The following is a 12811-nucleotide window of genomic DNA, read 5'->3' on the forward strand; positions in this document are numbered from 1 at the left end:
ATGCTTTCTGGAAAACACAGAATCAGTTAAACCAAAATAGGACAGGCTGTTGTTAACAAGACAGGACCTACCCTCAGCACAGATAGATGGCTTGGCTGATTTGAGGTCAGCGAAACAACACAAGAACAACATGCCTTGAAGCAGAGAGGGGAGTAAATACACCCGCTCCTCCTCTTCCGTGTCAAAGCCCTCCCAGCTTTCCATCAACCATCTCCTGCCTCGCTTTAGACGCCTCTCCTCTGCCGCCCCCCCCCACCCCCCCCCCCCCCCCCCCCCCCCCCCCCACCCCTCTCCTCTCCTCTCTCCCTCTGCTGTAAAAACCTGGCCATTTCCCCACAGCTCATCCCTCACGCCCACCCAGGACCTGTCACACTGCTGTTTCCATGACAACACAAACGCAGAGACAGCAGGGTGAGATGCCCAGTGAGACAAGGCAAACAGATACCAGGGGGAGCGGTGCATCATGTCAAGAATACACTGTGGACCTTATACAGCATGTGATGGACAGATAACACAATGCAGTCTGATCTGCTACATCTAAACTTGACTGGAAGGCACATGGATTCTTGTGTATTTGTTTGACTTGTCTTATCGCACAGCCAAAGTCTACCTCCCAGTTTTGTTTAAATCATTTAAGATTGTTTTTTTTTACACTTAAAAATACATATAAAGACAGGAAAATGCTCATCATTTCAGTGTTCTGGCCATGATGTTCCTTGCAGTTTCTCCTGACAATGGGACTCTTGAATGGAACATGCAGATTTGAGAAGGTGCAGTGAGACTTTGCAACATCCTTATGAACGACTGGATTCCTGCCAGCCTCTCTCAGTGCTGGATGTTGTCATTTGACGCTGCTCTTAAACAGGAGCCCCGGCGTACACATTAAAGGTCCTGTGCGAGACAGAAGGGTATGGTGCTGTTCAGAAACTGGCTGCACTAAGCGGCAGAGACAGGGATGTCATTTTCCAGCCTGGGTCAAATGAGTCAACTTAATGTTGTTAGCAAAGAGAAGTGTGTGGAAATGAGGAACGAAGTAGTGAACTAGTAAAATGTGGCATGTTCAAAAAGGGACTTATGACATAAATTAAACAGCGGTCCTTGGATTGCTGTCATTCATTTATCATCTTTAACATGATTTAGCCAGATTTCTCCAACATGGCACTTTTTAGAGTGAGATCTCAAGTGTAAATTAGTATTTTGCTAAAAATATTTAAACAAATGAGACCCAGTAGTGACTTCAAGGGGTGCAACTAATGATTATTTTCATTATCAATAAAGCTGTTGGCATATTTAAAGCCAAAGTTGGCCAACCAGCAGACCAAATAACAAAGAAGTCAATTTCAATAATTTACTATGAAAAAAAAATAGAATTGGAAATTTCAAATATGAAGGAAGTGATTAATTATCATCAAAATTGTTGTTGATTATTGTTCAATTGATAGACTAGTTGATAAATCGATAAATCGTTCCAGCTCTAAATGAGTTCAAAAGCCTTGAGGTGAGTTTTGAAGGCGTTCTAAATTCTTTTGTGATTATGATTTGAATGGGGTTTGGTTACAAGCCTGAAGAAAGTTCAGATTGTACAATAAGCTTAATGCCCTGATGACAATGGGCCAGAATTATCTGGCTTTCTGATTTATGTATTCACCCCAACACCTGTGTGTCGTGCTGTCCATTCACACAGGATACACAACATCAGTCTTTCACTTGAATTTACTGACCAAAGCCTGCAGATTATCCACAGATACCACTGACACATTTGTTGTAGCTAGATGACACTCCTTATTTTGTGCTCAAAGTAACAGTAAGCATTGACGACAGGTATAATTCCCACTACAAGCCTCCCCCACATATTAAAAGAGAATTTAAAGAACTAACTGCTGTTCTTTTTATTGTTATATTATCATTTATGAGGATTGTCTCACTACAACACACGAAAGTCTGCATAAATCACAGAGCGTATATCCAGCAACAATACAAAAATGTCATTAAATATTAAATTATAGTGGAGCGGCAGTATAACCACATTCCTGAACTATCACATTAGTCCAACAGTGAGAGACAACAACCCAACAACTGGCAGCATATACTGCAGAGCAAGGGTCAAATGATTAGTGTATCACTCAGGTGATGCAACAAAGCAACCTATCACAGGGCAAAAGTCAGTGATTACAAGATGAGAGCTTTGTATCCAAGTGCGCTGGAAAATACTGCTTTGTTTTCTGGAATTATGAACATGCACTGAACATGGGAGGCCACCAAAAAAAAGCCAAACAGCAACACAGAAAGATGGGTTTGTGTGAGAGAAATTACAGGGTCGAGCGGAGCCCGGACTGAGAGAAGACCGCAAGTGAGGGATGGATGTAAAGATTGTTTCCGAATCACGTGACAAGCTGGGCATCACTGTCACACACCTGTTGCTATAGCTGTAGTTTTCAATGTGTTCAGGCAGAGAACGACTTCGAGGTAACACCCATTACGCAAACTCTGCCAAGGCATTGTGAGAAAACCTCCAGTCAGTTATCCTTGTGTAAACATCCACATAGTTGCATACACGCTCGCATGAATTCCTGGACTGTCATCATCCCAACACACTCATTCTTCTGCACTGCTAAATCAAAATTACTAATATTTCAGTGTGCCAGCAAAAGGCAAAAGCCCTGTTTTATGAATGTTAATACAGAGAATTATAACATAAAACAAACAGAAATGCTGCATATGGTCGGAATGCATCTGTACAGGACGGCATTTTTTAGAGGGTTGTCACAGACGTCACTCGCGTTTACCGTATCCTTATCGCACATCAGTTTAGGAGGATGTTTTACACTTTGACTCGTCGTGTCTGCCAAGGACAAATGGTTATCCACAAAAACACATACTTGTTGAGAGTTTCGTTTCACCGCAAAATTAAAGAGTCAATACCTTCAGGCACTGTGCCTTGGAGATACAATGCTGCTCAGGCTGGCAGGGGGAGTATTTTTTTTTTAAGTGGTTAACAAACGACACATGCACACAGGTCTTTAAACTCATTAACTTACATGCTCCAGCCTTGTTCCAGTATGCTGCTGATAAGAATAAATATGAACCACATGCAAGCATCGTTTCTTCTCAACTTCTCCGCAGCTTACTTTGCATATGACTACCGGTCCACATGACTGAAATCCATCACATCACATCTGCACAGGAGCCCTGAAGTCGCAGCCAAACCGCAGCTGGACAACATGTCATGTCAAATCCCCTATTGGTGAGGTGACCTGGGTAGTGTGCACCATCAGGTGGGCAGAGTGATGCAACAGAAACCGCTCAACTGGTTCCACAGGGTGCGTTCCTCCTGCATTACTGAGAGGAGCGTTGACAGTCATCGAAATGGCACAAGCTGTCTGCCTGTATAGTCCTGAATCAGTCAAGCAGGAGAGCCCTTAAAAGGAGTGTAGTGTACTCTCAACTCAAGCACAACAGAGCAACACACAAGCTCCACATTGCATGTGCGCCTTACATTTTCACAGTGCATCCAGCCTCTCTCCGAAATGAAGAATGTGTGCATCGCTAGAAATTGTGTGTCCACGCGATTACTTTCAATGCGATTTTAAGTTATTTGCAGAGCAATGCCACAGCAAACTGCAAGCCCCTGTGCAGACTTTTCCTCTTCCGATCTCGAGTGAGGAGCCACAGTCCGGGTTTCTGGTGTGAAGCTAAGTCCACGGGCAACTTCCTGAACGCGTTTTAAAAGACGTTTTAAGCTCTAAAGTTACAAAAGTGCTCACATCATAGTTTGGCTGCTAACTAGCATTTAAGTGGAGCACCTCGACAATGCACAGCAACGCCAGCCAAACACAAGAGAGGAGAAACATTAGTTCAGCAAAAAAAAAAAAAAAAAACGAGAGCGGTCCCTGCACCCTGAACAAACGCAGAAATTTCGTCAACTTACCTAACGCAGCACGTAGTAAGCAGGCATGGTTAGCACCACAACAAACAAGGTTAACTGGCCGCTCAAACACATGGTGGTGAGGACTGTCCTGACTCTGCTGTATTCTGACAACGACGTTCAACCAGACTAGCCTGCAGCTAAACAGCTAGCATGCTAACTACGTTCCTGCTGTACTGGCGAACTTAGTCCGGTGTTGTGTGCACGGTCACCCGCTCACTCAGCACAAAAAAAAACAATGACATATGAAAGTATCGTGCACGCTATGTACCACTTTACATCAAACGTATGTGTCACCACACCACTATCAGATAAAAGCGGCTGACAAACATTGCAATAACTCGCTTGCAAGCTCGCTCCGAGCCGTCTAATTGAGTTTGCTGCAGAAAACGCTATTGACACAGGCAGCGGGCTTAGCCAAGAAGCTAACGCTTGCTAATAAGCTAACGCCGAAGCGAGAGCCTGTGCCAGACAGACATACAACCGAGATTGAAGACCTCGCATTGGATCATGGATTTCACACGGAAAACACCACGTCCCGTCTCGCCAAGGAGCACCAACACATGTGGCTACTTACGATTTAATACTTTCGGCTGTGTCCTCGCTGTTAAATTCCGTTTACGAGGCGCAGCTCTGACCTTCGCGGTAGTGAAACAACATTTCTGCTGGCTAACTGTGCCGCCATGTTACTCCTGCTGTGCAAACCAATGCTGAGTGTTTATCTGGCTGGTAGCTGCTATCCTCCCCCACAGCAAACCACATCACGGGGCTCCAGCAGTATCCGCTCAGTTACCACCGGGGCTCGTGAGAAACACGACTTACCTGTTAGGATGATACGGTACTGAACAGAATTAATTTGTCGACATTTAAATTGACAGCCGCTGAGAGTCACTTGAAAGCACCACCGTGTCACGAATGTCATTAACTAATATTTGAATATATGTTACGGTCGTGATTCAAAAGGTGGGCAAACTACAATAAGACCCCCATCCCAACTTAGGTTTCTCAATATAGAAAATAAGTGTTTTACACGTTACACCAGCACATCTGCACCTGAGGGAATACTGCTTGTCTAGATGAATGTTTATTAAAGGCCATAAAGATGTATGTCAGCCTTTAAATTTTAAAATGATGTATGAACTCTGCTGCAAGTAAAAGAAAAAAAGAAAGGCACAGGTACAAGGAATGTAGTTTTTGTTTCTCTTAATCACACATCTAAAAGTTCTATTTCGGTCTAGCCTAGTTAATTTTAAAATGCTACACTTGCTATAACACTTATCACTGGGACACGAGACGGCGATGAGGAAAAAATGTGCAATATCTGGGCGAGATTTTTCAGCACACAGCCACGTATTTTTATTTTTTTATTAAAAGACGAGCGGAAAACTAACACTACAAGCTTTAGACATATCATAATTGAGTGTGTCCTACTTATGTAGCCACCTTGATTTACTGTGGTCAACTATCCATAGATCACGCAGGCTGAGTGTGCTTTCAGCTAAAACTTGTGCAACGCCGCCACCAAGCGGCGGACAGGCCGAACAGCAGCAGGGTGGTTTCACATGCTTTCGTGAGCCTGGGTGAAGAAGAAGAGAAACTCCATGTGGACACGTTCAGCCACACAATCCGCCATTTGTTTCGTTTTTTTTTCTCGCACTTGCTGCCGTTGGATGGGGACTTTATTGTATGTTGTTTACCTGAGGGCAGCCTCTGTTCAGGACAGTGCTCTACTCAGTACAGAGAAAATATTTCCTCTCAAAAACAAAGTTTTTTTTTTTTTTAAAGCAATCTGGAGCGAGTTCATTCCAAGACTAAAATCCTACAAAAGCTTTATATTTTACTAGCTATTTTCAGTGTTTGTTTCTTTTTTTTTACTGAAAATGTTTAAACTTGACTATTAGACAAACAAAATAATAAATAACTTAAGGCTCCAGCACTTAATTCAATTCCTGGCAGTGTGGAGAAGGCTGCGAAACACTCAGTGTACATGTTATTTTTGCTTGTTACTTGGAGCCTGCTTCTTCAGTCAAAAGTTAGAATGTGAACAGAAAAAAGAAGAGGGATCCCACCTTGGATGCTCTAATTTTTCCTTATCAGAATCAAAGGATGGAGGATGTCACATGCTGTACAGATGGTGAAGCCCCTTGACACAAATGTGTGAAATTGGGCTATAAATTAAAATCGACTATTATTATCAGCACAATACAACAATTCTGATGGCACAGTTTATTCTTTTGTAGGATAAAGCCTCGGGACAAGTTGAGAAAACCACAAACACTGCTGTACACTGCCGGAGACAACCATGACTCACTACTGTGTTCCTAAAATTAGTCAATGGGTTTATTCTTTAGTAAAAGCCAGTGTTAGGTGGTTGATTCTTACAATAGAGCTGACTGCACTCCATAGCTCTGCAGATTAAGTTTATGGCATGTAGGTACAAGGCATGTAGCATCAGGCTCATTTGGCACAGTTAATAGTGGGTAAGTGGGGAAAAAACAGGCCAAACAAAATATTTCTCATTCCCAGTCTGTGCTTTTCCAACAAGTCTTGCAGACATTTTTAATGTAGGCAATAATATTCAAGGCCAAACAAATACAGAAAACCCATTCTGCTTAAACATCAAATAAGGAGGGACCATACAAGACACTGATTCAATCAAGCTCACTAATTGCCTGATTTTGTCCTTTTCCAAAAAGTTATCTCACATCACTCAAATCTAACAGATGAGGCGTGTTCATCTATCAGCAGTGTTTCAGACACAGCTATAACAGACTGACTTCATGGGAAGGAACGTGTTCTGTTGTGACTGCAAAGCCGCTCTGAACGCCAATAATTAAATGCTACATCAGATCGCAGGGCAGTTTTGCACAACACTGAACTGTGGACTGTGAATCCACTTACAGTATTACAGCGTGAGGTGTCTGTTGTCCTCGGCTGCTTTCATACACACTTCCCTTTTCAGTCCATTAGTGGATATCGAAAACGCTCGTCTTCTGTTTCGCTTTCCATCTTTTGGCCATCGACGTGGTGGAAACATTCTAATAATGTCTTGCTGTGTAAGTTTGAACAGTCTGGGCTGTGAACCTAGTCATATCCTGATGATAGAGCTTACAAGAAGACTTCACTCATGAAAAAATAGGAGATATTATGAGGAAATAAACTCCATACAATGTTTACAAAAACCCTCGAAAGAGGGGCAGGAGTCAGTGGCAGAGGAGAGGAGCTGGACTAGCAGTTACAACTATAAGAGGAAAAAAAAAGGGAAATAAAACAAGCTGGAATACACAGTATTTAGGAAAAAGCATGAAATGACCTGACTTTGGAGGAACATTAAACACTGAAATCATCATTCCTGAAATTTTAAAATTACACACCCTGTACAAAACAATCTGTATCAATAGGCACTTCTTAAATAAGGTCTTTTTTCGTAGTTTATTTCTCAATTTGTTTTCTTTTTTCATTCGGAAATGGCACAGCAGGGCAATGATTCTTAAATCAAGGCGCGCCGGACAACAAGTAAAGCTGAATAATGCATTCTGGTCCTGGTTGGGGGGGAGAGGGTCCACCTGGGAGGTCAGTCCTGTGTGGGAGCTGAAAATGCATATCGTGGCGGAGGAGCTGGAGGAGGTGTTGGTCAGACGCAGCCACGCGCGGGAAGGTGGTTCTTTGAGAGGGAGGTGATAGAGGGGGCTGAGGGGAATGTATTTATGATGACTTCTCTTTTCGTGCTCTTGGTGAATCAGCTCCGTGGGAGTTCACTCCGTTTACTCCATTGGCTAAAAACAAGTCACATCCAAATTATTAACATTTCAGTCACTAATTGTCGTTATGTCTTAGGAGAAATGCAGCATTACGTTGTTTTGACATGCATTTTATTGTTGGGGAAATGTTCAGAGCTTTGCGCTCGTCGCTCACCTTTGTCTTTCTTTGATTTGCTCTTGGAGGGAACTTGTTTCTTTTTCAAGGTCTGAGCCTGGGCATGCTCTCTCCACCGGCGCAGCTGGAAGTTGATAAATTTCCACATCATGAAGGCCTGAGTGAGGCAGATGGCGGCCAGGACAGTTATCCTAAGACAGAGGAGAGACAGTCAGTAATTAAAACAAAACCTTTCTTTAAAGCACAGTTTTCTTAGTTTCTTACAATCACAAAATATGTTTCAATAACTTAAATAACTGAGACAAAGCAATACGGATTGATAGCCTACTCCACTGCAGCCGTGCAGCAAATCTCAACACAATGTCTGAAACGTGACTCTAATCATGCTTTTTTTGTGGCTTGGCGAATGTTGATTTTGCTTGCAGATTTTCAGACCAGAACAAAACCACTTCATTTCTGTTATAAGTTTTATATGACGTTTTAGGCACTTACCGAACAAAAAGAACATTAAAGTTTCCTGCAGCCAAATCAAAGCCTTGATTTTCAGCCGTGGCGAGGCCAAAGCCCACGGTGAGGACAGACAGGGACAGGGTGAGCAGCCGTCCAAGGACAAACAAGACGGCCCATATGGTGAAACTGGAAGACAGGCGAGTGACCGTGATTTGAGACTTCTCCCATCAGTGATTCCTAATGCAGCCCATTAAAAATCTGAAACCATTAGTGCTGCACGTGACAACTCACCCAGTTTGTCTGTTCTCGTTGCTGAAGTAGACCAGGCGGGAAACGTGGAACAGGAGCTCGACAAAGTAGTGCAACACCAGCAGGACCAGACCCAGGCGGTTCAGACTGAAAGGCACAAGGAGACGTGATTCCCCTTTATTCCAACTGATGGGAACAACACAAGGGGGGTGCACTGCCAGTGTACAAACACACACTCACACAGACACACACATAATTTTAGGCTTTCTTAAGTGGCGGTTCTTACTTCAGAATGTAGGCGCCGGCAATGTGGACCAGGTACAGGAAGATGTACACAAGCTGGCGCGGAATATCCTCCTAAACAGTAAACACAAAGGATGGGAGGCCCAAAAATGGTCAAAATATTTACAGCAGCGTGGCTCCGCATGTAGAATTAAGAGGAGTATGATTCGTTGAAACAATGCAACACGACTGAGGAAGTCAAACAGGATATAGCCTCAGGGTCCAAACACAAGCTACTGTACGTCAGACTATTCCAAAACGATGGGCCCACCACACACACCCACATGCGCACACTTACTTACCTTCTTTGTCTTTTGGAAATACAGTTCTGGGAGAGCGTGTAACCAGTAGCCCAGCTGACAAATGAAGTAGAATTTCATCTGGAATCTGGAGGAAATCAGGAGTTATAAATGAAAAGTTTTCATAATTCAGAGCCACACTTGAAGCTCTTATAAAATAACCAATAAAGTAACGTATGTGACAGGTTTTCTTGTCTATTTAAACCGCAACGCTCAGCATCACATGCAACACGACGACTTACGGCATCAGTGTATGGGGATAACCCTCCCACAGGGTGACCGGATTGGACAGGAAGTTTTCCTAAGAACAAAGAAGCATGTAAATACACTCATGGGCAGTTTAGGGGATTAAAACATATGTCAAGAAGAACAGCTCAGCTACTGTACGCACAGAAAGCAGGATGCTCGCGCCCCAGCCGAAGGAGAATAAGTAGAAGGCGCTGAGCTGGCCCGATTCGTTGAACTTGCTGTGCTTGGTTTTGGAGAAGTGCTTCTTCCTGTTGATCTTCTGCAAAGATGAACAACGATAAACAACGCAGAACCGTGCAAGATCGAAGCCTGTGCGCTTGTGTGTGTCTGACTTACATCCAGCACGTACTCCTGGATGATGGCATGCATGATGATGGCCACCAGCATGTAGAAGAAGACAGTGGCCAGGTCCTTGATGCCGTGGTGGAAGTGGTTCACAGCTGTCTCATCTGGGCCTTTGTAGCACACATAGAGGTCACACAGTCATCACAAAAACCGTGATTTAAAAAACACACACACACACACACACACACACACACACACACACACACACACACACACACACACACACACACACACACACACACACACACGTCAGCTGTGCCCAGTTCATGCAGGTTTTGATGCATGAACCGCCAAATTTAATTCAGACAAGTGATTCATATGTTTAATAGCCTTAATTCCTGTGGTGAGGTGTTTGGATTAGCGAGTCATTGACTGTCTTAGCACAAAGCCTCCTCTGTCTTTCTAAAGTTGTGTGTCACCTATACAGCCTCCAACTTGGTATGTGTGAATTGCGAAACACTGCGAACAATGAGATGAGATGTAGCAGAGAGAGACGATGCAACAGGAACACACTCTGCAGCAAACAGCTTGGGAAAGCCTGAGTGGTACCACATAACGCAACCACATAAAGAAATCAATCGAATCATTTGTAAAAGCCAGCAAAGGCAAAGAAAAAGTACAATGGTGTTATTGAATTTGCACATCTACAGAGAGATTTAGGCGCTGCGTGCTATTTGCCTTATTTGACAAACGCTGTAAATAAGTAACAGTGCTCAGTGAGTGGTGAGGTCTCTCAGATAAGAACTGAATCAACAGCTGGCAGCATCCAGTACAAAAAGCTCTGAGGTCGAACATTCCTTCAACAGTATCTGAAGTTGGCAAAGAAACCGTTAACCTTGGAACGAGCAGGACTTGAATTGAGAGGCCTATATTACACCTTAGCCCAAATTCACCCGGCACAACCTTGCCACAAGAGAACTTTATAAATCAGGCAGACTAAATTTAGCTGCAAAGGGGGAAAAAAAGAGCTCTCAAATGGGTTTGTGTAAGGCCACGCAAGTACCGCTCCAGAATCCAAATGAGAGGCTTCCAGCCAGACAAACCTACGGAAATACTGCAGTGTGCGTTAAAGCCTAAACTTGCTGTATTCATTTTGAACACGTTCACACACCATCATCTGCTCTCACAGTGTGTCTTAACACGGCAATTTAATCCTTAACTTACCATTTGTTGATATGGTGACATTGTACTGCACAGTTATGAACAACACTGCAAACTTTGAGGTGACCTGTGGATGCAGAAAAAGGGATCAGTAATGAGAGCCTGCACACGTGCACATTTAAATAAGGTCCAATCCACTTGCATTTTCACTGTCTAATTAAACAGGTTAGAGCTACTTGACTTTATGCACACTAAAACTTGGTGTGCTGCATTTATATAGCAAGGATTCCCTGCAATACTAATAATGCAGTAATTGCAGCTGTAACTTACATATGAAAACTGAAGTAAAGTAACATATTGGTGTAAAAGTTACTGGATGTTTAATATCAGCAATATATTACAGCCATTTTAGGATGATAGCAGACAAAGATAAACCAAAAGTATCAGACCAGATGGGAATTATGCAATATTATTGTTTGTTAAGAGTGAAAGGTGTGATAAAGCACTTCCAACTCCTTCTTTAGGAGGTTTTAGGAGTATAATAAATACAGTGGATTTAGGAATACATGAGTTGCATAAGAAATTACCTTTGCAGATCATAATGAAACAGTATTATAATTGTATAAGGGCAACATGACTGATGTGTGACGGCCAATTAAACGTAATCCAGCCATGTAAACGTACTGCAGGAGCAGCGAGTAGAGCTGCATCAAGTCAGACGAATTGGCAGATGAAAATAGGACGTTGCCTACCCCCCCTTCACAACAAAAGGTCTGCGTGGACAACACATTGAAATTAAATACACACAAAAATATTCACAGCTTATTTAAATTGTTATAAATGGCCATTATTTCGAGTATGTTTATGCTACCATTACGATATAACACGAACGCTGCAAAAGCTGCTGTTAAATTAATTTTATTTTGTAAAACAAACACCGGAAGTAGTTGAAACTATCGCCTCGGTGGCGCTAATGGCGCTGCTTTTTCCCCCTAAGGATGAAACATGCTTGAAAACGAAGCATAAACGTGTGTGAAAGTAGAGCAGCTTGAAGCACAGAGACGGACTTCGTAGACGGGGTCCGGTTTGTCGGCCCGCAGCGTCGAGTTACATTCAAAACGCTGCCGAGCTCCAAGGACAACTTCCAGTTTTGGGTGCAAGCGGGTTTCTGTGATGACAGCCCTCTCAGCCGTTGTATGATTGCCACGTAACACATCTAAGCATAAACTAACCCAAGTCCAGAAGGTTGCACAACACTGTAACCCGCGAGATTGACGCAAAACTCCACATCTGCGACGTGATGAGACGTTTCTATTAATTCTGTTGCACATGAAAACTTTGTTTTTTAAGATGAAACCGCAGGCCTGAGGACGAGTGATTTCAAATAGCGCTTTCAACATGCGAAGCAGCCAGATGGAAAGTGGACACTACTTCCCACATCCCTTTCATCCAGGCACGACTGGGATGCGTGAAAACCGAGCGCCAGGTTACCTGGCTGAGTCGACCTCGCAGTATGAAAAAAGCGAGGCCATCGCGCACAGAAAACTTTCGATAACGGGAGGAAGTGGAGTGGAGAACAGATCAGACAGCCATGTCAGTTTCCAGGGGGAACAGATGGGGAGTATTCGGCATCCTGTCTACCAGCAGCCGGTCCGGCCGAGCGTCCCCGCATGACCCCGCGATGAAACCCCATTCAACATGTGGACGGGACTCACCTCAAACATCAGCCCGAGGAGGAACACCATAGCAACACAGGAAACAATATCTGCATGGTTCTGGATGACAAACTCATGGCTCAGCACCGGCGGGTTCTTGTTGGTCTTTTTTCGGATCCCCATCTCGAAACGACTCGGCCCAACTTTCGTTTGGCGCAGCGCGGACGTGATCGGTCTCTATCAGGTTATATTTTTATTATCCTTCCTTGCGAGGACGCTCAAAGCTCCCTCCTGCTTCCTACAAGCAAAGGGCCAGGCAGCAATTGAACCTGGCGTGTCACTCTTCTGCTGGTGGGAGGGTCCACGGCGAGAGAGCCGCT

General features: G+C 43.6%; 2 protein-coding genes across 6 annotated transcripts in view; both read right to left on the minus strand.

Annotated features, from left to right (window-relative positions):
- ncoa2 (nuclear receptor coactivator 2) overlaps window positions 1-4626 on the minus strand; it is a 51629-nt gene extending 47003 nt beyond the window's left edge. For 2 of the 5 annotated variants that reach the window (XM_041961470.1, XM_041961466.1), the window contains exon 1: window positions 4503-4626. The gene's annotated coding sequence lies outside the window, so the exon portion shown is untranslated. Of the gene's footprint in view, window positions 1-3038; window positions 3156-4502 lie in introns of those variants that run through there. The other 3 variants (XM_041961468.1, XM_041961469.1, XM_041961467.1) reach the window with 3 other exon arrangements.
- Window positions 4627-6437: 1811 nt separating this feature from the next.
- tram1 (translocation associated membrane protein 1) lies at window positions 6438-12787 on the minus strand. Its single transcript, XM_041961241.1, has 11 exons — window positions 12492-12787; window positions 10840-10903; window positions 9667-9785; window positions 9473-9589; window positions 9324-9382; window positions 9085-9169; window positions 8787-8857; window positions 8543-8647; window positions 8294-8437; window positions 7841-7992; window positions 6438-7701 (listed from the first exon to the last, which is right to left on the minus strand). The coding sequence occupies exons 1-11, from the start codon at window positions 12612-12614 to the stop codon at window positions 7631-7633; spliced, it is 1110 nt and encodes a 369-aa protein (XP_041817175.1). The 5' UTR covers window positions 12615-12787; the 3' UTR covers window positions 6438-7630.
- Window positions 12788-12811: the final 24 nt, after the last annotated feature.

Source organism: Chelmon rostratus, chromosome 20, assembly GCF_017976325.1.
Source record: "Chelmon rostratus isolate fCheRos1 chromosome 20, fCheRos1.pri, whole genome shotgun sequence".
NCBI lineage: Eukaryota > Metazoa > Chordata > Actinopteri > Chaetodontiformes > Chaetodontidae > Chelmon > Chelmon rostratus.

Coding starts and splice junctions, on each gene's coding strand:
- tram1 (XM_041961241.1), bottom strand. CDS start 12,614: ATGGGGATCCGAAAAAAGACCAACAAGAACCCGCCGGTGCTGAGCCAT. Junction 8,438..8,542: donor AACGAGAACAGACAAACTGG/GTGAGTTGTCAC, acceptor CCTGTCTTCCAG/TTTCACCATATGGGCCGTCT. Junction 7,993..8,293: donor TTTAATGTTCTTTTTGTTCG/GTAAGTGCCTAA, acceptor CCTCTGTCTTAG/GATAACTGTCCTGGCCGCCA.